The sequence below is a fragment of the Coregonus clupeaformis genome, chromosome 24 (genome assembly GCF_020615455.1).
Source record: "Coregonus clupeaformis isolate EN_2021a chromosome 24, ASM2061545v1, whole genome shotgun sequence".
In the NCBI taxonomy this organism is placed as follows: domain Eukaryota; kingdom Metazoa; phylum Chordata; class Actinopteri; order Salmoniformes; family Salmonidae; genus Coregonus; species Coregonus clupeaformis.
In genome coordinates this window covers 61,866,580-61,890,122 of record NC_059215.1, presented here as the reverse complement: position 1 = coordinate 61,890,122, position 23,543 = coordinate 61,866,580, and the positions used below count along the sequence as shown (strand labels likewise).

The 23,543-nt window shown below is 45.7% G+C and overlaps 1 protein-coding gene across 2 annotated transcripts; it reads left to right on the top strand.

Moving 5' to 3' along the window:
• The first annotated feature begins 196 nt into the window (after positions 1-196).
• Positions 197-16,533, top strand: tm9sf2 (transmembrane 9 superfamily member 2). Of its 2 annotated transcripts, XM_045207404.1 has the most exons (17): positions 198-765; positions 1,571-1,638; positions 3,006-3,099; positions 3,655-3,782; positions 6,378-6,507; positions 6,919-7,043; positions 7,376-7,487; positions 7,612-7,691; positions 7,783-7,891; positions 9,486-9,618; positions 10,078-10,197; positions 10,600-10,657; positions 10,936-11,095; positions 11,331-11,482; positions 11,964-12,075; positions 12,901-13,072; positions 13,376-16,533. In XM_045207404.1, the coding sequence occupies exons 1-17, from the start codon at positions 616-618 to the stop codon at positions 13,441-13,443; spliced, it is 1,971 nt and encodes a 656-aa protein (XP_045063339.1). In that variant the 5' UTR covers positions 198-615; the 3' UTR covers positions 13,444-16,533. The 2 variants fall into 2 exon arrangements, with proteins under 2 accessions (XP_045063340.1, XP_045063339.1); XM_045207405.1 differs by lacking the exons at positions 12,901-13,072; positions 13,376-16,533 and adding an exon at positions 12,497-12,894 and having other exon boundaries at positions 197-765.
• The last annotated feature ends 7,010 nt before the right edge of the window (positions 16,534-23,543 follow it).

The following is a 23,543-nucleotide window of genomic DNA, read 5'->3' as shown; positions in this document are numbered from 1 at the left end:
AAAAAAAATTATGCACGCATGACTGTAAGTCGCTTTGGATAAAAGCGTCTGCTAAATGGCATATTATTATAAATGTACCTTGATGCTTTTGAATGACTGCACTGACGAACATGGCAAATAATAGTTCCAGTTTTGAGAGATCAGTGTTACACCGCCATCTCCAGGTCATTGTTGGAAAAGGCACTTAATGCCAGAGCCTAAATTGTAAGGCGCTCTGCTTTTTGCTATGTTTGATTCTCAGCGGAATGATAAAACATGACAAGGCCGTTTTTATTCTCAACTTGTATCGGACAATATGTCTTATATTCAACACAAAGTGCTATTCTTTCAACAACAGCCGAGACAATTTTACCTCCAGAGTCCCATAATCCTCTACTGAAGAAAACATCCATGTAGACGCAGATGACGTGTCTGCTCTGTCGCTGCAGAAAAAGTATCTAGGTTAGATAGCTACGAAGGAAGACCGATACCAGCTAGCTAACGTTAGCTACCTTATGTCAACTGTCCTACCTAGTAAATTCAAATGCCAGCTAACCTGTCACCCCCTGTGTAGACAGATATTAACGTTACTCCAAGAAACGTTTAGCTAACAAGGTTCGTCGAGAGAAGAGGAAAATGTGCGCCCTGCACAGAGCGAGAGGCTCTGTTTTGGTGATCTTCCTTCTGCTACACAGCGCTACAAGTTTCTATCTTCCGGGTCTGGCCCCTGTTAGTTTTTGTGAACCAGGACAAGCTGGGAAAGAGAATGAAGTACCGGACTGTAAGGTAGTTAGATCTAAAATACACAGGGCCTTGTGTTAAGCTTGTAGAATGAAACCGTCGGCGCTATCTTCCTTCTAAATATCAACTGGCCAGCTGGCAAGTAAAGCTAACTACCAGTTAACTTGCTAGCTAGCTGTTAACGTTAGCATTCTGAAACTCCTTGGAAGGGGTCAAAATAGCTTGCTGTTTTAGCTATCCAGCTTCAACGGTAACCGTCATAATGATGAATAGCTAGGTATTATAATCTAAATGTAGCTAGCTAGTTAGAACCAGTGTTGTTGGCATGGCTAGCCAGCCAACTAGTCATAGTAGCTATCCGTATTGCATATTGGTCGCTAGCAAGCTAGCCAGCTAATTAGCACCCCCTACGAGCTAGTTGGGCTACTACTTGTGAGACAACTGCTTAACTTGTGTTGTAGATGGCTAATTAGTTAATCCATACTTTCGATCAGAAGTTACTTGTCATTAAAATGTATAAATATGTCCCAAATTCCATATTATCCTAATCTAAAAGAGAGCTGTCAACTGCATGAGTTGTTCTTTGAGGAAGGAATGCACTAACAGGGCCTGAACAACTAGTAAGAATCAATTCCAGTGCAGAACAGGACATAAAAAAATCCTGTAAAGTTATGTAGCCCTCCTCCTCCCTCCCGTCTCAGATCTCTAGTCATTAGCCTAGTTGGCCCTGGGGGGAAATGAATGCCTTGGAGAAAAAACAGCTGTAAGGTGTACAGTATTGTAGATGTTGTTGCAGATTTTGTCGTCTACCATTTTGAGAAAATAATAACTGCTTTTGATTGTTTTGCAGTCGACCATCGAGATATTTGTGAACAGATTGGATTCTGTGGAGTCTGTCTTGCCCTATGAATACACTGCGTAAGTACATCAGGAACAACAACGTCTTATCTGTGTCTCAGTCTTGCTGCAGAAGGCTATGGGTTCGGTGCTATTGGACAATGTTCTTATTGTGTAGATGCAGACTTAGTGTATGGGGGGGGGGGGGTATAGTGCGTGTTCCAAATGGCACACTATTCCCTATATAGTGCACTACTTTTGACCAGCGTCCTATGGGCCCTGTGTAAGGAATAGGCACTGTGTAAGGAATAGGGTGCCATTTGGGATACGGACATGGGTTAGGAACATGGTGAAGTCAGCCAGGTAGGACTAGGCGCAAAGGTTCACTAGTGGAACTGTCTGATAGACTAGACATGCATGTCATATCAGCATCTCTCTGTCACTCACCATCCTCTCTTGACTCTTTCTACTGCTCGTTCACTTTATAGCAGCTCCAGCGATATCCAATGGAGACTGGCATGTAATGGTCTAGGAATTATGAGGCCCGTAGACGATATTAATACTATATTGCAGTGCTTAACTTGGGCAGGAGCTCACCGGAGCTGTGTACCAGCACCTCAATATTTCTACTGCTTGAGTTCCTGCACCTCTTATAGAATATTAGCTCAAAAGTATTGTGGAGCTCGTGCACCTAAATACAAACAGTACCAGCACCTATTTCAGTCCAAGTCAAGCACTGCTCTATTGCAGTAGTACTGCTTCAACAAAATGGCTGCCTTATGTTTAAGATTAGCTGAATCATGTTTTGGAGAGATATAGTCAATAGAAGATATAGATATTGGCTTTAGTCAAAGAAACAGACCACCTAAAACCAGTTTCAGGGCTTACTCTGGATCTGAAAACTCCAATGGCATTAAATCGAAGATGGGATACTTTGATAACGATAGCTTCTTAGTGTTGTTGTGTGACATCTGAATTACTTTATTTATTTTTAACCTGAGATAAATGTGATACTAGAGGCCTGAGCATGCTAAGCCACAGGAGCTGTTCTGTCACGCCGTTAGAGGACTTCTAGGTAGTCGACACTAATGTCCCTTTTCCACTGAGGGGTTGTGGAGATGGTCAGGGGACTGTAATTGAAGTGACATCGCAGTGTTAAGTGTGCGTGAGAAATGTGACCTTTTAATGTTAGCTTGCTGTGTGACTGAGAAAAGAGTGAGAGGATGGGTTGTTGTTGAAATAGAATTATGGGTATTAGAGAAAAAGGATCAGCAACGGATGGTTTAAAAATAGGAAGACGAACCGGAGTATAAATCATATGTTGTGTTAATGTTTGTGTCTTGTTGTTGTGGGAACTCTCAGGGCATGTTCATCTTGTTATGGGCTGTGTTGGTGTTGCTGAAACAGAACGTTTGTCTAATCCCTGTTTCTCTCCTTGTATTCCTCAGGTTTGATTTCTGCACTATCGACTCCGAGAAGCGCCCGTCTGAGAATTTGGGTCAGGTTTTGTTCGGCGAGAGAATTGAGCCCTCTCCCTACAAGGTGGGTGATGTACAGTGTGTACACACACACACACACACACACACACACACACACACACACACTGTTTAATATCCTGTTGGTATTACATTTCAAATCTCATTACAATGTTCTGCACCTTCATACCTAACCCTGAATGAACGACTCCCCCTTCACTGTGGTGTGTGCAGTCTGTACCTACATACTAAATCAGGGATGGGCAACTGATGGGCTGGTGGCCACAAAATAAATCAGAAGTCATCATGAGGTGCCGCAGTTGCTCTCAGGTCTGCGTACCCACATCCATACCAACCCCGGATAACAAGTTTAGATAGCTTGCCGCAAAACTAACTTAGCAATCTAAAATATGTTCGCTGACATGGGCTGATTGGCTGACCATCACTGACTGACATAACAAGAGAGAAACTGCTGATGCACAACCAAATTTGAAATTGCACCTTGTGTATTCTACTGTTCTAACTCGTAACAGTAAGTTGAGACCCCGACTGAGTTCCTAAAAACTGATCCGACGACCATCCCTTCCCTGTTCTAAATCATTGTATTGTCTGTGTGTTGAAGCTTGAGTTCATGAAGAAGGAAGAATGTAAGCCGGTGTGTACTAAATCGTACGACACCAACAAGCCAGAAGACAAAGCCCACCTGGACTTTCTGAAGAAAGGCATGCTGCTCAACTACCAGCACCACTGGTAAGATATTCATACTGCTAACTACCACCCCACTGGTAAGATATTCATACTGCTAACTACCAGCACCACTGGTAAGATATTCATACTGCTAACTACCAGCACCACTGGTAAGATATTCATACTGCTAACTACCAGCACCACTGGTAAGATATTCGTACTGCTAACTACCACGCCACTGGTAAGTTAGTCATACTGCTAACTACCAGCACCGCTGATAAGATATTCATACTGCTAACTACCACACCACTGGTAAGAGACCCATTCTTCGTCTTGTGAAACAGACTCAGATCTCCTTTTCCTCTGAATTGAGATGGGAACACACATTTCCCATAAATGAAGTCTAGAGTTCACAAGATGGGATTGAACCCCGACTTCAGACACCTGCACTGACTCATGTGCCACTAGGTGGCGAGCTTGGCTTGTATTGTCCTCTGACCCCAAGGACACCACTGACCCAATCCCAAAGTTAGGCACTTGTGGAGATCTGAGAGGATGTGATTGGTATAGGCCAGGAGTAGGCAACTAGATTCAGCCACGGACTGATTGTTGTCGGAGAGGATGGTCGGGGGGCCAGAACATAATTATAATAATTTGTACACTGCAAATTGACCATAACTAAGCCCAAAAAGAGATTGTATTTGAAAATAAAATCCTGTGTCTACCTCCTCTCCTGTAGGATAGTGGACAACATGCTTTAACCCTGTGTCTACCTCCTCTCCTGTAGGATAGTGGACAACATGCTTTAACCCTGTGTCTACCTCCTCTCCTGTAGGATAGTGGACAACATGCTTTAACCCTGTGTCTACCTCCTCTCCTGTAGGATAGTGGACAACATGCTTTAACCCTGTGTCTACCTCCTCTCCTGTAGGATAGTGGACAACATGCTTTAACCCTGTGTCTACCTCCTCTCCTGTAGGATAGTGGACAACATGCTTTAACCCTGTGTCTACCTCCTCTCCTGTAGGATAGTGGACAGCATGCTTTAACCCTGTGTCTACCTCCTCTCCTGTAGGATAGTGGACAGCATGCTTTAACCCTGTGTCTACCTCCTCTCCTGTAGGATAGTGGACAACATGCTTTAACCCTGTGTCTACCTTCTCTCCTGTAGGATAGTGGACAACATGCTTTAACCCTGTGTCTACCTCCTCTCCTGTAGGATAGTGGACAGCATGCTTTAACCCTGTGTCTACCTCCTCTCCTGTAGGATAGTGGACAACATGCTTTAACCCTGTGTCTACCTCCTCTCCTGTAGGATAGTGGACAACATGCTTTAACCCTGTGTCTACCTCCTCTCCTGTAGGATAGTGGACAACATGCTTTAACCCTGTGTCTACCTCCTCTTCTGTAGGATAGTGGACAACATGCTTTAACCCTGTGTCTACCTCCTCTCCTGTAGGATAGTGGACAACATGCTTTAACCCTGTGTCTACCTCCTCTCCTGTAGGATAGTGGACAACATGCTTTAACCCTGTGTCTACCTCCTCTCCTGTAGGATAGTGGACAACATGCTTTAACCCTGTGTCTACCTCCTCTCCTGTAGGATAGTGGACAACATGCTTTAACCCTGTGTCTACCTCCTCTCCTGTAGGATAGTGGACAACATGCTTTAACCCTGTGTCTACCTCCTCTCCTGTAGGATAGTGGACAGCATGCTTTAACCCTGTGTCTACCTCCTCTCCTGTAGGATAGTGGACAACATGCTTTAACCCTGTGTCTACCTCCTCTCCTGTAGGATAGTGGACAACATGCTTTAACCCTGTGTCTACCTCCTCTCCTGTAGGATAGTGGACAACATGCTTTAACCCTGTGTCTACCTCCTCTCCTGTAGGATAGTGGACAACATGCTTTAACCCTGTGTCTACCTCCTCTCCTGTAGGATAGTGGACAACATGCTTTAACCCTGTGTCTACCTCCTCTCCTGTAGGATAGTGGACAGCATGCTTTAACCCTGTGTCTACCTCCTCTCCTGTAGGATAGTGGACAACATGCTTTAACCCTGTGTCTACCTCCTCTCCTGTAGGATAGTGGACAACATGCTTTAACCCTGTGTCTACCTCCTCTCCTGTAGGATAGTGGACAACATGCTTTAACCCTGTGTCTACCTCCTCTCCTGTAGGATAGTGGACAACATGCTTTAACCCTGTGTCTACCTCCTCTCCTGTAGGATAGTGGACAACATGCTTTAACCCTGTGTCTACCTCCTCTCCTGTAGGATAGTGGACAACATGCTTTAACCCTGTGTCTACCTCCTCTCCTGTGGATAGTGGACAACATGCTTTAACCCTGTGTCTACCTCCTCTCCTGTAGGATAGTGGACAACATGCTTTAACCCTGTGTCTACTTCCTCTCCTGTAGGATAGTGGACAACATGCTTTAACCCTGTGTCTACCTCCTCTCCTGTAGGATAGTGGACAACATGCTTTAACCCTGTGTCTACCTCCTCTCCTGTAGGATAGTGGACAACATGCTTTAACCCTGTGTCTACCTCCTCTCCTGTAGGATAGTGGACAGCATGCTTTAACCCTGTGTCTACCTTCTCTCCTGTAGGATAGTGGACAGCATGCTTTAACCCTGTGTCTACCTCCTCTCCTGTAGGATAGTGGACAACATGCCAGTGACCTGGTGTTATGATGTGGAGGATGGACAGAAGTTCTGTAACCCAGGGTTCCCCATCGGCTGCTACGTCACAGAGGCAGGACGACCCAAAGACGCCTGTGTTGTCAATGTGAGTCAATTCATATCCTGTGTTGTCAATTCATATCCTGTGTTGTCAATGTGAGTCAATTCATATCCTGTGTTGTCAATGTGGGTCAATTCATATCCTGTGTTGTCAATGTGAGTCAATTCATATCCTGTGTTGTCAATGTGAGTCAATTCATATCCTGTGTTGTCAATTCATATCCTGTGTTGTCAATGTGAGTCAATTCATATCTTGTGTTGTCAATGTGAGTCAATTCATATCCTGTGTGTGGAGGTCAGGCCTCTGAGTCGGGCAATTTGTTGTCAGTTGAACTTTTTGCTAGATAGACATAACACATTAAAATACTTGTAATAAGACATTATAAAGGCTTATACATGCTTATAACACGTTACAAACAAGTTATAAAGCACATAACTTACTTTTTCCTCTCTCCAGTCTGACTTTAATGTCAAAGACACGTTCTACATCTTCAACCATGTGGACATCACCATCCACTACCATGTGGTGGAGCACGAGGCTGCCGGGGCGAGACTGGTTGCTGCCAAGATGGAGCCCAAGAGGTAGGAAGACAACCGGTCGGTCACTTAGGGGCCAATCTGGCACTTAGTCACGCATTGATGTCAAGTTAGAATTCACCCCTTAGGGTTATCTAGTTCTTATCAAATCATTCTTCATTTCTCAAGTCTCCATAAATTGTTCATTCTTAGCTAATGTGTTTTTCTACTCAAAGTAATGATTTCTCTCTTTAATACATAAAGTATTTATTTTGACTTAACTTATTCAGAGATTTTCATTGTTCCCCTCTCTTCCCCCTCCCTCCCCTCCTCTCTTCCTCCTCTCCTCCCCTCCTCCCCCTCTCCTCTCTTCCTCCTCCTCCTCCCCCTCTCCAAAGCTATAAACACACCAAAGAGGAGGCCCCTGACTGTACAGGAGGCCCCATGTACCTGAACAACAAGTTCAGTGGAGAGCTGAAGATTGGCTACACCTACTCTGTCCAGTTTGTGGTATGTTTCTAAAGCCTAGACATAAGAAGCTTGGGGATCTAATGAAAGTCGTCAGGTCTCAGCAGAGGTTAGTCATGCCCTCTGTGCAGCGGGTGTAATGTAAATGCTGTGGTTGCATCTGTAGGAGGACAAGCACATCAGATGGGCGTCACGTTGGGACTACATTCTGGAGTCCATGCCCCACACCAACATTCAGTGGTTCAGGTGACACGCACTCACACACACACACGCACACACACACACAGACACACACATCTTCTATCTCTAACCCATTGTGTATTGTCTTGTTCCCCAGCATCATGAACTCTCTGGTGATCGTTCTGTTCCTTTCTGGCATGGTGGCCATGATCATGTTGAGGACTCTACATAAAGACATTGCCAGATACAACCAGATGGACTCTGTGGTGAGTCTGGTGAATCCTCCATAATAATACAGCTGATATATTTAAGTCCCAGTCCACCATGTTGATTTGTGGGAGGTGTCACATATGAGGGCTCTTTCTGTGTGACACTGGCAAGGGTTGTCCAGTGCAGACAGACAGACAGACACACACACACGTCCCTGATGAGGAGTGACAGGGCGGTGGTCTGGTCTCCTTGGTCTACTGATCCGGTACAGACACACACAGACAGAACATGACCCCAACAACTGGAGCTCCAAGCTCTGATTGGCTCTTTGTACTGAGGCCAGCCAGCTGGTGGAGGCTTTGGTTATGACCTTGGAGTGTGTGTGTGACCTTGTGTCCTCTCCTCTATCCATCTCTCCTCTCCTCTATCCATCTCTCCTCTCCCATCTCTCCTCTCCTCTATCCATCTCTCCTCTCCTCTATCCATCTCTCCTCTCCCATCTCTCCTCTCCTCTATCCATCTCTCCTCTCCTCTATCCATCTCTCCTCTCCCTCTATCCATCTCTCCTCTCCTCTATCCATCTCTCCTCTCCTCTATCCATCTCTCCTCTCCTCTATCCATCTCTCCTCTCCTCTCCTCTCATCCATCTCTCCTCTCCTCTATCCATCTCTCCTCTCCTCTATCCATCTCTCCTCTCCTCTATCCATCTCTCCTCTCCTCTATCCATCTCTCCTCTATCCATCTCTCCTCTCCTCTATCCATCTCTCCTCTCCTCTATCCATCTCTCCTCTCCTCTATCCATCTCTCCTCTCCTCTATCCATCTCTCCTCTCCTCTATCCATCTCTCCTCTCCTCTCCATCTCTCCTCTCCTCTCCATCTCTCCTCTCCTCATCTCTCTCCTCTCCTCATCTCTCCTCTCCTCTCCTCTATCCATCTCTCCTCTCCTCTATCCATCTCTCCTCTCCTCTATCCATCTCTCCTCTCCTCTATTCATCTCTCCTCTCCTCTATCCATCTCTCCTCTCCTCTCCATCTCTCCTCTACCCTCCATTTCTCTATCTCCAGGAAAACTGACAGCAGATGTTCTCTAGGAGGGCTTGTGGGGGTCACTAGGGGTGACATGTATCTATATAACCCCCCCAGCACCCCTCACACCCGACCCCCTCCCCTACAACATGTATTGTAGTCCCTGTCTGTCTGTGTCTCCGAGATCAAAGTCATTCTTTCAGCAGCTCGGTCCCTTCAGCCCCTCCCCCTAGCGATCACACTCCCATCAGCCCCTCCTCCTAGTGATCAGACTGACAGGTAGCGTCACCGCGGCGACCAGCCTGCTCGTGTTCCAACCCTCTGAAGTCTATCACCGCTAATTGACATGGAGGCCAGTCAAATTTTTTATTTTATTTTTTTGGAGGGAGCCCACTCCCTCATCTTCTCCCCCCTGTTATTTCCTGCTGGGTTACCCACTCACACCCTCCATGTCCTCATCATTTGGCCTGAACGTTCTTGCTGTTTGTAATGGTCTTTTTATAGTGAGAGATGTGGTGATAAAGATCTGTTGTTATTACATACGATAAATACACTTGAAACTGAAACAAACTGAAACTCTTGTCCACCCCTCCTCTCCTCCTCCCTCTCTTCTGGTCCTTTCAGGAGGATGCCCAGGAGGAATTTGGCTGGAAGCTGGTCCATGGAGATGTGTTCCGGCCTCCTAGGAAAGGCATGCTGCTCTCTGTCTTTCTGGGATCAGGAACTCAGATCTTCATCATGATTTTCGTCACTCTCAGTGAGTTCTAGAATCTGGAACACTGTGTTTCTGTCCACCTGTTGATGACTTGTTGACTGAGTTCTACACCTGTCCAGACCCTTTATTTGTCATTCACCAAAAACAAATTAGCAGGGTAGCATATGGTAGAGAGAAAGTAGTTAGTACTTAGTTACTTCTTCCCTGAAAGTAGGACTAGTGTTTTAAGTTGTTTAATGTATTCACTGACAGTAATCTTAGTTATTTAATGTATTAACAGACAGTCATCTTAATTATTGAATGTATTAACTGACAGTCATCTTAGTTATTTAATGTATTAACTGACAGTCATCTTAGTTATTTAATGTATTTACTGACAGTCATCTTAATTATTTAATCATTCAGTAGCAGCAAAGGACCAACACAATAATAACACACAGTTCAGTCAAAACAAATAGTTGTTTATTTCTAATCCATATACATTGTGTTCCTCTTGTCCAGTCTTTGCCTGCCTGGGCTTCCTGTCCCCGGCTAACCGCGGTGCTCTGATGACGTGTGCCGTGGTGCTCTGGGTCCTACTGGGCACACCAGCTGGCTACGTAGCTGCCCGCTTCTACAAGTGTAAGTGAACATTGGGCCGAGTGGACAGGGTCACGACCCCAACTTGACCCTGAACAGTCGACCAGTCACGACCCATCTGGGCTGGAGGGTAGCTCGTTAGGCCCAATCAGTGTTAGCTGGGAGGGGGAGGGGGTCTGGGGGAGCGATAGTGGTCTCTGTGTCAGTTACTGGTTCAGTGATCTGTAGAGGCATGTAGCAGTAGGGGGTCCCCCCAATCCAACCCCAACCCTCCCTAGCAATACATGCTCTATGGCCTGAATCCTCCCTCCCTGCTGAAGGCTATATGCCTAAACACCTTGGAAGGAAAGGAAGATGTTTGAATTTTCAAGAGACGTCCATTGTTTTGTCTTCCAAGAGTTGCTGAATGTTTCTCTTCCGTCTGCTCTCTCTATGATGTCACAGCCTTTGGGGGTGAGAAATGGAAGACTAACGTCCTGCTGACTTGCTTCCTGTGTCCTGGGTGAGTATGACTTTACATTGGTTGATGAGGTCGACATTAGTTTGTGGTTACGGTCAGGAGTTTTTCCTGATTAAAACAACCTCTGGGCTCTATTTATGGTTTATGTTGATAGTCTTTGATAACCTCCTCCCAGGTTATATCTTCCTCTGTAATCTGTGTTCACGTTGGTTTGCAGCTCTCTGTTCTCCCTCCTCCCAGGGTTGGTAGTTGACTTCTATTGGTCTGTCTCTGTGTTCAGGGTTGTTAGTTGACTTCTATTGGTCTGTCTCTGTGTTCAGGGTTGTGTTCGCTGATTTCTTTGTGATGAATCTGATCCTGTGGGGAGAGGGCTCCTCTGCAGCCATGCCCTTTGGCACCCTGGTGGCCATCTTGGCACTGTGGTTCTGTATCTCTGTCCCCCTCACCTTCATAGGGGCCTACTTCGGCTTCAAGAAGACCGTGAGTACAAACACACCTCAGTATGTGAATAATAATAATATGCCATTTAGCAGACGCTTTTATCCAAAGCGACTTACTGTGTGCATCATTTTTTTGTGGTGCCCGAACACCCGGCACAGCGCCGCCCCAGCGAGCCAGAGGACCACGGGGACCACTCTGTCACACACACACAAGTCTGTGTGTATCACATACCTCTCATTCTCCTCCCCTCTCTCGTGTGTTTGGTGTATTTCAGGGGATTGAGCACCCTGTGCGGACCAATCAGATCCCTCGTCAGATCCCGGAGCAGTCGTTCTACACCAAGCCTCTCCCAGGGATCGTCATGGGGGGGATCCTCCCCTTCGGCTGCATCTTCATCCAGCTCTTCTTCATCCTCAACAGCATCTGGTGCGTCTCTCAGCTGAACTACCCTGCAGATGCTTTAGTTCTGTTTTGTGACTGCTACACCAGCAGCTTGTCATGAAGGCAGAATGAGGCCGTGAGGTGAAAGGTGAAAGGGAAGGGGCGAGGTTTGGGGAAGTGTGAACGGGGTTGAGTGACTAACTGACTATGGCTCTGTAGATTGGCTGGTGGTTGGAGTAAAGGAGAGGGCAGTGTGTTTTAAAGGTTGGCTAGTGGTTGGAGTAAAGGAGAGGGCAGTGTGTTTTAAAGGTTGGCTAGTGGTTGGAGTAAAGGAGAGGGCAGTGTGTTTTAAAGGTTGGCTAGTGGTTGGAGTAAAGGAGAGGGCAGTGTGTTTTAAAGGTTGGCTAGTGGTTGGAGTAAAGGAGAGGGCAGTGTGTTTTAAAGGTTGGCTAGTGGTTGGAGTAAAGGAGAGGGCAGTGTGTTTTGAAGGGTTGTCTTTATGATGTATGGTTTTGTGTCCCACCAGGTCCCACCAGATGTACTACATGTTTGGTTTCCTGTTTCTGGTGTTCATCATCCTGGTAATCACCTGCTCTGAGGCCACCATCCTCCTCTGCTACTTCCACCTCTGTGCTGAGGTGAGACCACACACACCATCCTCCTCTGCTACTTCCACCTCTGTGCTGAGGTGAGACCACACACACCATCCTACTCTGCTACTTCCTCCTGTGTGCAGAGGTGAGACCACACACACACACACACACACCATCCTACTCTGATACTTCCTCCTCTGTGCTGAGGTAAGACCATCTGAGTATTTCCTGGTTGGGTCACGTGACCAATGGCAATAGTGCTCTTAATGACGAGGATGAAGGGACTGTTTCTCAAATCATCTTTCCTTGATTCCTCACAGCTTCTCTCCTTGAAAGAGAAGGTCCAAAACAAGGGACCTCGGACCTTCTTCTCCAGTTGAGAAGAAGGGGAGACATAGGATGAAAGGAATAGCAGAAAGTTTAATTAAGGGAGAGCTACGTTTCTTAATTGTCTTATTTCCATCAGGACTACCACTGGCAGTGGCGTTCCATCCTGACCAGTGGTCTTGTCTTAGTGAAGATGTTATAAACACAGAGATATCTAACTGTTCTCTCTCTCTCCATCAGGACTATCACTGGCAGTGGCGTTCCATCCTGACCAGTGGTCTTGTCTTAGTGAAGATGTTATAAACACAGAGATATCTAACTGTTCTCTCTCTCTCCATCAGGACTACCACTGGCAGTGCCGTTCCATCCTGACCAGTGGTCTTGTCTTAGTGAAGATGTTATAAACACAGAGATATCTAACTGTTCTCTCTCTCTCCATCAGGACTACCACTGGCAGTGCCGTTCCATCCTGACCAGTGGTCTTGTCTTAGTGAAGATGTTATAAACACAGAGATATCTAACTGTTCTCTCTCTCTCCATCAGGACTACCACTGGCAGTGGCGTTCCTTCCTGACCAGTGGTTTCACGGCCGTCTACTTCCTGGTCTATGCCATCCACTACTTCTTCTCCAAGCTCCAGATCACAGGATTGGCTAGCACCATCCTCTACTTCGGTTACACCATGATCATGGCTCTCATCTTCTTCTTATTCACAGGTAGGTAGCGGGGAGGGGGGGGGCATCATACTGTAGCTTGCCATGAAGAGTTTGGACCAGGTTGGAGGACAGAGGGTATCCTCATTAGTCCAGTTCAATGGACTGGACCAAATAGGAGCGTGCTTCCTCCAACCCTGCCCATCGTGCTGCCTGCCTGCCTGCCTGGGGTTTAGGTTGAGGTGCAGCTCTCTGTGTTTTGCCTGCACTGACACACAGACTCAGTCGGATGGTGGGATTGACAAATCGCCCGTGGAAAATGTGATTTTCATGTTCTCTCTCTCTCTCTCTCTCTCTCTGTCTCAGGAACGATTGGATTCTTTGCCTGTTTCTGGTTCGTCACCAAGATCTATAGCGTAGTGAAGGTGGACTGAGTAGTTCACCAAACACCAAACCAATGGACTGGACTTTCCTATTTTTTTCTCTCCCACGCCACTCCTCCCCTCCCCCAAAACCCTCACCCTCCCCCCTCACCCTCCCTGGTCTGGAGGGACACTATTGTTACATTACACCCTGGTTGCGTCCCAAACTGCACCCTATTCAGCGCACTTGTTTTGACCAGGGCCCACTGGTCTGAATAGGGAATAGGGTGCAGTTTGGAACAGAACCCTTGTCTACGTTACACCCTGTCTACTGTGTGGAAGACACATTTCAGTCAGAGCAGCAAGATGCCAGAGTCTTCCATTTCTCTCTGTGTGTGTGTGTGTGTGTACATTTATACAAATGTACTCTGAGTGCAGGAAATGAAACAACTGTTGGAAGTCCAGATCCTACAGCACACCAATGGAACATACATCCCTTATCTACCACTGAGAAATGCAATGGAAATAGGAAATCCAAAAATGTTGAAGGGTGACTATTTTTAATACATACTGCTACAGTTTTGCTAGTAGACCTACCGTTACAGGAAGTGGAGGTTCTGTCCATGAACCCACGTTGGGCGTACTAAGGTGGTTTTACGTTGTCATTCAAACTCTTAATAGTGTTGGACAATATGATTGTAAATAACTATTTTTTTCTTCTAATGCTGACGAATGATTTGGGGTGGAAATAAGCTTAAAATGTGAAATGGTATTCCTCCTCTTACCCATGTTATGACAGAGGCTGGTGTAGTTTTGGAGTGTCTCCTCCTCTTACCCATGTTATGACAGAGGCTGGTGTAGTTTTGGAGTGTCTCCTCCTCTTACCCATGTTATGACAGAGGCTGGTGTAGTTTTGGAGTGTCTCCTCCTCTTACCCATGTTATGACAGAGGCTGGTGTAGTTTTGGAGTGTCTCCTCCTCTTACCCATGTTATGACAGAGGCTGGTGTAGTTTTGGAGTGTCTCCTCCTCTTACCCATGTTATGACAGAGGCTGGTGTAGTTTTGGAGTGTCTCCTCCTCTTACCCATGTTATGACAGAGGCTGGTGTAGTTTTGGAGTGTCTCCTCCTCTTACCCATGTTATGACAGAGGCTGGTGTAGTTTTGGAGTGTCTCCTCCTCTTACCCATGTTATGACAGAGGCTGGTGTAGTTTTGGAGTGTCTCCTCCTCTTACCCATGTTATGACAGAGGCTGGTGTAGTTTTGGAGTGTCTCCTCCTCTTACCCATGTTATGACAGAGGCTGGTGTAGTTTTGGAGTGTCTCCTCCTCTTACCCATGTTATGACAGAGGCTGGTGTAGTTTTGGAGTGTCTCCTCCTCTTACCCATGTTATGACAGAGGCTGGTGTAGTTTTGGAGTGTCTCCTCCTCTTACCCATGTTATGACAGAGGCTGGTGTAGTTTTGGAGTGTCTCCTCCTCTTACCCATGTTATGACAGAGGCTGGTGTAGTTTTGGAGTGTCTCCTCCTCTTACCCATGTTATGACAGAGGCTGGTGTAGTTTTGGAGTGTCTCCTCCTCTTACCCATGTTATGACAGAGGCTGGTGTAGTTTTGGAGTGTCTCCTCCTCTTACCCATGTTATGACAGAGGCTGGTGTAGTTTTGGAGTGTCTCCTCCTCTTACCCATGTTATGACAGAGGCTGGTGTAGTTTTGGAGTGTCTCCTCCTCTTACCCATGTTATGACAGAGGCTGGTGTAGTTTTGGAGTGTCTCCTCCTCTTACCCATGTTATGACAGAGGCTGGTGTAGTTTTGGAGTGTCTCCTCCTCTTACCCATGTTATGACAGAGGCTGGTGTAGTTTTGGAGTGTCTCCTCCTCTTACCCATGTTATGACAGAGGCTGGTGTAGTTTTGGAGTGTCTCCTCCTCTTACCCATGTTATGACAGAGGCTGGTGTAGTTTTGGAGTGTCTCCTCCTCTTACCCATGTTATGACAGAGGCTGGTGTAGTTTTGGAGTGTCTCCTCCTCTTACCCATGTTATGACAGAGGCTGGTGTAGTTTTGGAGTGTCTCCTCCTCTTACCCATGTTATGACAGAGGCTGGTGTAGTTTTGGAGTGTCTCCTCCTCTTACCCATGTTATGACAGAGGCTGGTGTAGTTTTGGAGTGTCTCCTCCTCTTACCCATGTTATGACAGAGGCTGGTGTAGTTTTGGAGTGTCTCCTCCTCTTACCCATGTTATGACAGAGGCTGGTGTAGTTTTGGAGTGTCTCCTCCTCTTACCCATGTTATGACAGAGGCTGGTGTAGTTTTGGAGTGTCTCCTCCTCTTACCCATGTTATGACAGAGGCTGGTGTAGTTTTGGAGTGTCTCCTCCTCTTACCCATGTTATGACAGAGGCTGGTGTAGTTTTGGAGTGTCTCCTCCTCTTACCCATGTTATGACAGAGGCTGGTGTAGTTTTGGAGTGTCTCCTCCTCTTACCCATGTTATGACAGAGGCTGGTGTAGTTTTGGAGTGTCTCCTCCTCTTACCCATGTTATGACAGAGGCTGGTGTAGTTTGGCTGTGTCCCAAATGGCACTCTAGTCTACACTACAAAAGTAGTGCACTATGTAGGGAATAGGGTGCAAATTGGGATGAAACTGTTTTCTCTGGGGATTGTTTATTTTATTTTGTATTATAAATGCTTGAGTATTAATCAACTGGTCTGTTATTTAACTTATATTCAAATTACATTTTTTCTGTCTTTTCTTTATTTTATTTTTGCCTCGAAGACCCTCGTGCCTCATCAGTAGTTCATTTTATTTGCAAAAAAACAACAGTTTGGGATTTTGTGAAAGGCATCGTTGATGTGTGTGTCCCAAACAGCACCCAATTCCTTATTTAGTGCACTACCTTTGACCAGGTCGGGTCATGAGTAGGGCTCTACATGGGGAATAGGGTGCTGTTTGGGACATCTTCCATCGATCAGTTATGTGGGGATCTGATGCTTATATCCTTTCAGTGTAAATATACTGTCTTCATAAATTATACTAGTTTCATTAGTCTGACCGAGCGGCCGGGTACCTTCTCTCTTTCACTGGTTTGAAATGATGTAATTACCATCTGGGGAAAAAGAGAAATGGTAGAAAATGTAAAATAAAAAAACCTTTTCCTGTTGGAGTGTGTTTTTTGTGTGTCTTAATAGCATAGTCAGTGTAAAGTATTGGACAACACAGTCAGGTGAGGTCGATACATTGAACCAGGACTGAGGCGAGGCCCTGCTGTGGTGCCCACTAAGCTCAGGATGGCCTAAAGGTCACATAAAGTCAAGACCTTCTTTTCGATTGGCTGACATTTGTGAGACGGGATCGACGGGGAAGTTCCCCCACAGAGCCAGAACAGAGCACCTCATGGCCGAGGGAGGCTTGGTCTACAGTGGTCAGTCTCGTTATAATGGTCACAGTGGTCAGTCTCGTTATAATGGTCACAGTGGTCAGTCTCGTTATAATGGTCACAGTGGTCAGTCTGGTTATAATGATCACAGTGGTCAGTCTCGTTATAATGGTCACAGTGGTCAGTCTGGTTATAATGGTTACAGTGGTCAGTCTGGTTATAATGGTCACAGTGGTCAGGCTGGTTATAATGGTCACAGTGGTCAGGCTGGTTATAATGATCACAGTGGTCAGTCTGGTTATAATGATCACAGTGGTCAGTCTGGTTATAATGATCACAGTGGTCAGTCTGGTTACAGTGGTCAGTCTGGTTATAATGGTTACAGTGGTCAGTCTCGTTATAATGGTCACAGTGGTCAGTCTGGTTATAATGGTTACAGTGGTCAGTCTCGTTATAATGGTCACAGTAGGCAGTCTGGTTTTAATGGTTACAGTGGTCAGTCTGGTTATAATGGTCACAGTGGTCAGGCTGGTTATAATGGTCACAGTGGTCAGGCTGGTTATAATGGTCACAGTGGTCAGGCTGGTTATAATGGTCACAGTGGTCAGGCTGGTTATAATGATCACAGTGGTCAGGCTTGTTATAATGGTCACAGTGGTCAGGCTGGTTATAATGGTCACAGTGGTCAGGCTGGTTATAATGGTCACAGTGGTCAGTCTGGTTATAATGATCACAGTGGTCAGTCTGGTTACAGTGGTCAGTCTGGTTATAATGATCACAGTGGTCAGTCTGGTTACAGTGGTCAGTCTGGTTATAATGGTCACAGTGGTCAGTCTGGTTATAATGGTCACAGTGGTCAGTCTGGTTATAATGATCACAGTGGTCAGTCTGGTTATAATGGTCACAGTGGTCAGTCTGGTTATAATGGTCACAGTGGTCAGTCTGGTTATAATGGTTACAGTGGTCAGTCTGGTTATAATGATCACAGTGGTCAGTCTGGTTATAATGGTCACAGTGGTCAGGCTGGTTATAATGATCACAGTGGTCAGTCTGGTTACAGTGGTCAGTCTGGTTATAATGGTTACAGTGGTCAGTCTGGTTATAATGGTCACAGTGGTAAGGCTGGTTATAATGGTCACAGTGGTCAGGCTGGTTATAATGGTCACAGTGGTCAGTCTGGTTATAATGGTCACAGTGGTCAGTCTGGTTATTATGATCACAGTGGTCAGGCTGGTTATAATGGTCACAGTGGTCAGTCTGGTTACAGTGGTCAGTCTGGTTATAATGGTTACAGTGGTCAGTCTGGTTATAATGGTCACAGTGGTAAGGCTGGTTATAATGGTCACAGTGGTCAGGCTGGTTATAATGGTCACAGTGGTCAGTCTGGTTATAATGGTCACAGTGGTCAGTCTGGTTATTATGATCACAGTGGTCAGGCTGGTTATAATGGTCACAGTGGTCAGTCTGGTTATAATGGTCACAGTGGTCAGGCTGGTTATAATGGTCACAGTGGTCAGTCTGGTTATAATGGTCACCGTGGTCAGTATGGTTATAATGGTTACAGTGGTCAGGCTGGTTATAATGATCACAGTGGTCAGTCTGGTTACAGTGGTCAGTCTGGTTATTATGATCACAGTGGTCAGGCTGGTTATAATGGTCACAGTGGTCAGGCTGGTTATAATGGTCACAGTGGTCAGTCTGGTTATAATGGTCACTGTGGTCAGTCTGGTTATAATGGTTACAGTGGTCAGGCTGGTTATAATGGTCACAGTGGTCAGTCTGGTTATAATGGTTACAGTGGTCAGTCTGGTTATAATGGTCACAGTGGTCAGTCTGGTGTTAATGGTTACAGTGGTCAGTCTGGTTATAATGGTCACAGTGGTCAGGCTGGTTATAATGGTCACAGTGGTCAGGCTGGTTATAATGGTCACAGTGGTCAGGCTGGTTATAATGGTCACAGGGGTCAGGCTGGTTAAAATGGTCACAGTGGTCAGTCTGGTTATAATGGTTACAGTGGTCAGGCTGGTTATAATGATCACAGTGGTCAGGCTGGTTATAATGATCACAGTTTTCAGGCTGATTATAATGGTCCCACTAACATCTGTTGAGCTGTTCTGACCCTTCACCTCTCTCCAGCCCGCTCCCCTTCTAGTTAACAAGCGGCATGCACCTTTTCCATGGCACAGCACCTTTGGTAGTTTACATCCATTTATAATCCTAGCTGGTTGATGGAGTTGGTCTACATTCAGGGAACATCCAATTGTAATGCTAGCTGGTTGATCTAGTCAGTCTCATAGAACTTCAATCCTAGCTGGTTTATTTGGTATTTTATTAGGATCCCCATTAGCTGTTGCGAAAGCTGCAGCTACTCTTCCTGGGATCGGTCTACACTCAGGGAACTCCCATTTATAATAAGAACCCCAAGGTGGCAGCACTGATGATGTTCTGTGAGAGCCCGGCTGGGTGGAATTGCATGACACCCTGCTTGAGACCGGTCAGGAGGAATTACATGACACCCTGCTTGAGCCCAGATAAGAGGAATTACATGACACCCTGCTTGAGCCCAGATAAGAGGAATTACATGACACCCTGCTTGAGCCCGGCTAAGAGGAATTACATGACACCCTGCTTGGCCTTTGTATCTTGTGTGGTTGTGTCAAAAGGTGTGCTTTAGGTTGTTTTTTAGGGGGGGGGGGGTACAAAGATGTTTGTGAGATAGAGACATCCACTCTGCTTCAGTTTCTATCTCACAGATACAGACACCCACACTGCTTCAGTTTATATCTCACAGATACACACACCCACACTGCTTCAGTTTCTATCTCACAGATACACACACCCACACTGCTTCAGTTTCTATCTCACAGATACACACACCCACACTGCTTCAGTTTCTATCTCACAGATACACACACCCACACTGCTTCAGTTTCTGGTATCTGTGGGATATAAACTGAAGCAGTGTGTGTATCTGTATCTGTGAGATATAAACTGAAGCAGTGTGTGTATCTGTATCTGTGAGATATAAACTGAAGCAGTGTGTGTATCTGTATCTGTGAGATATAAACTGAAGCAGTGTGTGTATCCTCCCCTCAGCAGCCTCCACTGGTGTGGATGTGTGTATACAGTATGTGTCTGTTGTTTCATGGGGTGGTTTGTGTGTTGTCTCCAGATGGCATCCTGGTGTCTGTTGTTCCATGGGGTGGTTTGTGTGTTGTCTCCAGATGGCATCCTGGTGTCTGTTGTTGTGTGTCTTTGCTCTTTCCTACTGTCTTTAAACATCTTGTTATCCCACACCTTAGAAATAGTTTCAAATGGAAACATCCTCCTTGCTTTGTGCTGGCGGTATCACATTGATCTTGAAACATTATATAGAAAAACTTCCTTTGAATGTGCAGGAAATCCCTGCAGTTCATCCCCACCTACCCTCAGTCTATAAGGTCAAACAGAATTGTAGTATCAGTGAAAACTGACTGAAGATCAGTTTGGTTACAAAACACACACACCACCAAAGAACATTCCCTTATGGCCGATTCCCCTATACGTTATCATAAACATGTCACAGGGTGTATTCACATGGTCCGGGGTGTTTCTATACACACAGCTAATGAAAGGGGTGGACAGCCTTTAGTCTTTTTTACTTTTACTCATCCGTCCAATGGCTTTAAGACGCAGGTCTCTTCAAAGCCTACCGCCATGTTAACCCCTCCTCCTCGCCTGTCACACATTGTCTGTGAAGAGACACTGGCTGACCGATGTCATTGTGATGTCACTCTGTTCCGGGATTCTCTTTAGAATGGTGGATTGTCCTGAACATTCTGGTTCTAAGAGTCACATATGGAGGGTCAGCTGGAGGCTCTCACCAGTGAATCAGCTTCTGATTCAGCACCTCTCAATGTTATTGTGTTCCAGAGCTTTATAAGAGAGAGATGAAGGAGGGAGAATCTAGTGTTTTACTGAATGGGATGTGAAGCCTTTTCTGTGTAACTAGGGCTGAGGATAGAACAGGGGGGTTGAGTCAGCGTACTCTGAGTGAAGTGGAAAGGAAGTAACATGTTGTAATTGTTCACTTGGTTGGTTTACCTCTTTAGACTGAGATAGAGGTGACTCATACTGCTGTAAGTTACACAAAAACACTTTATTTCCATGGGGAAAGAACATACTGCATTTCTATGGGGAAAAAACACCTTTGCCTCATAGTATGTTGGATGTATGAAGACTTGGTTGGTTTACATCTTTATATGGAAACATGGAGGTGACTCATTCTGCTGTGAGGTTCCACAACACATATAAAAACACTCACACACACACACACATTGTATTTCACTGGGGGGAAACACCTTTGCCGCCTATGATGATGTATGAAGATGATGATGATGAAGCTTTATTTGAACAACAGTCACCATTCACTGTTTTAGGGGTCGTTTTTTACGAGGGCGGACAGACGGCAGCCATCTTCCCACAGAAGCTCCTTTCATGGCTGACTGACTGACGATTTTTAAAGAATGAAAACGTCCTGGTGAGATGGTATTTTGAGAGAGAGAGAGCGAGAGAGAGAGCGAGAGAGCGAGAGAGAGAGAGAGAGAGAGAGAGAGAGAGAGAGAGAGAGAGAGAGAGAGAGAGAGAGAGAGAGAGAGAGAGAGAGAGAGAGAGAGAGAGAGAGAGAGAGAGAGAGAGAGAGAGAGAGAGAGAGAGAGAGAGAGAGAGAGAGAGAGAGAGAGAGAGAGAGAGAGAGAGAGAGAGAGATAGTCTCCTGAGTGGCGCAGTGGTCTAAGGCACTGCATCGCAGTGCTAGCTGTGCCACTAGAGATCCTGGTTCGAATCCAGGCTCTGTCGCAGCTGGCCGCGACCGGGAGACTCATGGGCGGCGCACAATTGGCCTAAAATGTATTCACTAACTGTAAGTCGCTCTGGATAAGAGTGTCTGCTAAATGACTAAAATGTAAAATGTAGGTATAGAGAGAGTTGGTCTCTTTGTGTGTGTGACTGTCTGGTCTTTGATGACTCCTTTAGCTCCAGGCTATTCTCTTCTTTTCTATTCTCTCCTTTCTCCCCTCCTCCTTTCTCCTGCTCTGTGTTTTATTCCAGGTCCTTTTGTCTCAGCTCCTCATTACTGGTTCTGAGCTCACTACTAACTCCTCCTCTTTCTCCTCGCCTGCTAATCAATTACACAGCTGACCCTCGTGACCAGCTGTGTGTGTGTGTGTGTGTGTGTGTGTGTGTGTGTGTGTGTGTGTGTGTGTGTGTGTGTGTGTGTGTGACACTTTTAGACCAACATACATTCTTTGAAGATTGCTTAGAAACCTGAGAAAGTTGCCTACCATCCGTCTAATGAAATTAGGGGAGAGGAATGCCTGCAAAGAAATATTGCGTCCGTTATACTGTCGCATATAGCCCTTAGAAAGTGAGTAGAGGTCTCCATTCAAGAGAATCAGTTACAAACACACACTGACTGACTGCACAGCTGTGTGGCCCCATGGTTATGTTGTTAAAACCAGAGAGATACAACCTGTGTCGAATGGCTTGAGTCTCAGTCTTAAACAGCCGCCATCTTTATTGAGCTGGAGCCCCTTGGTTCTACCCTCCATCACTCAGACAACAACAGATCAGTCTATTACCTCTCCATCAGCCTATCCAGGGGCCATCATTGTTTTAGGGTCCCCCCAGTCCCCAAAGACGCCTGTCCGCCTCGCCCCTTTGCTACCCTCTTACCCCCTCCCCCAAACCCCCCCCCCCAGGCCGCCTTTCCAATCTCCCAGAAGGGGAACAGTTGGGCCCTCTGTTCTGGGGGTGTTCAGAGCGGATTCCAGAGCGAGTGTCTCTTTGTCCCCACCAGGGGGGCTTCATGAAGGTCCGTGAAGCACCATGGGGTTTCCGGAACGCCAGTGTGTTCCATGGCGGATTTCTCAATCTGGTTATTGGGTTTTCCTGGAGTCAATATAAGCAGTTCACTTTGAAGAGCTGACCCCGACGCCCTCATTCCACTGAATCCACTCCCAAACACTCTCAGGCCCTTTCATCACTTTCTTTACCTCCTCTGTTATTTCTGATGAATGTGTGTCACTAACAGGCTGTTTGATAGGACATGTTTTGTATTAGGGAATGTTTTGTGATAGGGAGTTAGAAAAGAGACTAGACAAATGTGCTTACGGCCGACACGGAGCCGCAGAGAGAGAGAGAGAGAGAGATGTTAGGGAGCTGGAGGAGAGAGAGAGAGAGAGATGTTAGGGAGCTGGGGGAGAGAGCTTCTGTTCAGTTACCTGTTCTCTCTAAGGACTGAGAAGTACTTTACAGACAGTTCATTATAAGTTCATGTGTAGTTTATAAAGCATTAATAAACAGTTATAACTCATTGGTTGAAATTGTGTGATTGTCTACCCCAAATTGTTTGAATCTTGCTATCAATACATTTGCCCAACACAACTGTACTTGCAATGTTATAATAACCTCTTCTTAATAATGTTATAATAACATATTGTTAATGTTATAATAACCTCTTGTTAATAATGTTATAACAACCTCTTGTTAATAATGTTATAATAACCTCTTGTTAATAATGTTATAATAACCTCTTGTTAATAATGGTGCAGTGTGTTATAATAACCTCTTGTTAATAATGGTGCAGTGTGTTATAATAACCTCTTGTTAATAATGGTGTAGTGTGTTATAATAACCTCTTGTTAATAATGGTGTAGTGTGTTATAATAACCTCTTGTTAATAATGGTGTAGTGTGTTATAATAACCTCTTGTTAATAATGGTGCAGTGTGTTATAATAACCTCTTGCCTCTTGTT

Bases quoted from the DNA above. Each gene is read 5' to 3' on its own strand.
- tm9sf2 (XM_045207404.1), top strand. From the start codon at position 616: ATGTGCGCCCTGCACAGAGCGAGAGGCTCTGTTTTGGTGATCTTCCTT. The intron at 12,076-12,900 runs GTGAGACCACAC...TCTCTCCATCAG, and splicing joins ACTTCCACCTCTGTGCTGAG to GACTACCACTGGCAGTGGCG. The intron at 13,073-13,375 runs GTAGGTAGCGGG...TCTCTGTCTCAG, and splicing joins CATCTTCTTCTTATTCACAG to GAACGATTGGATTCTTTGCC.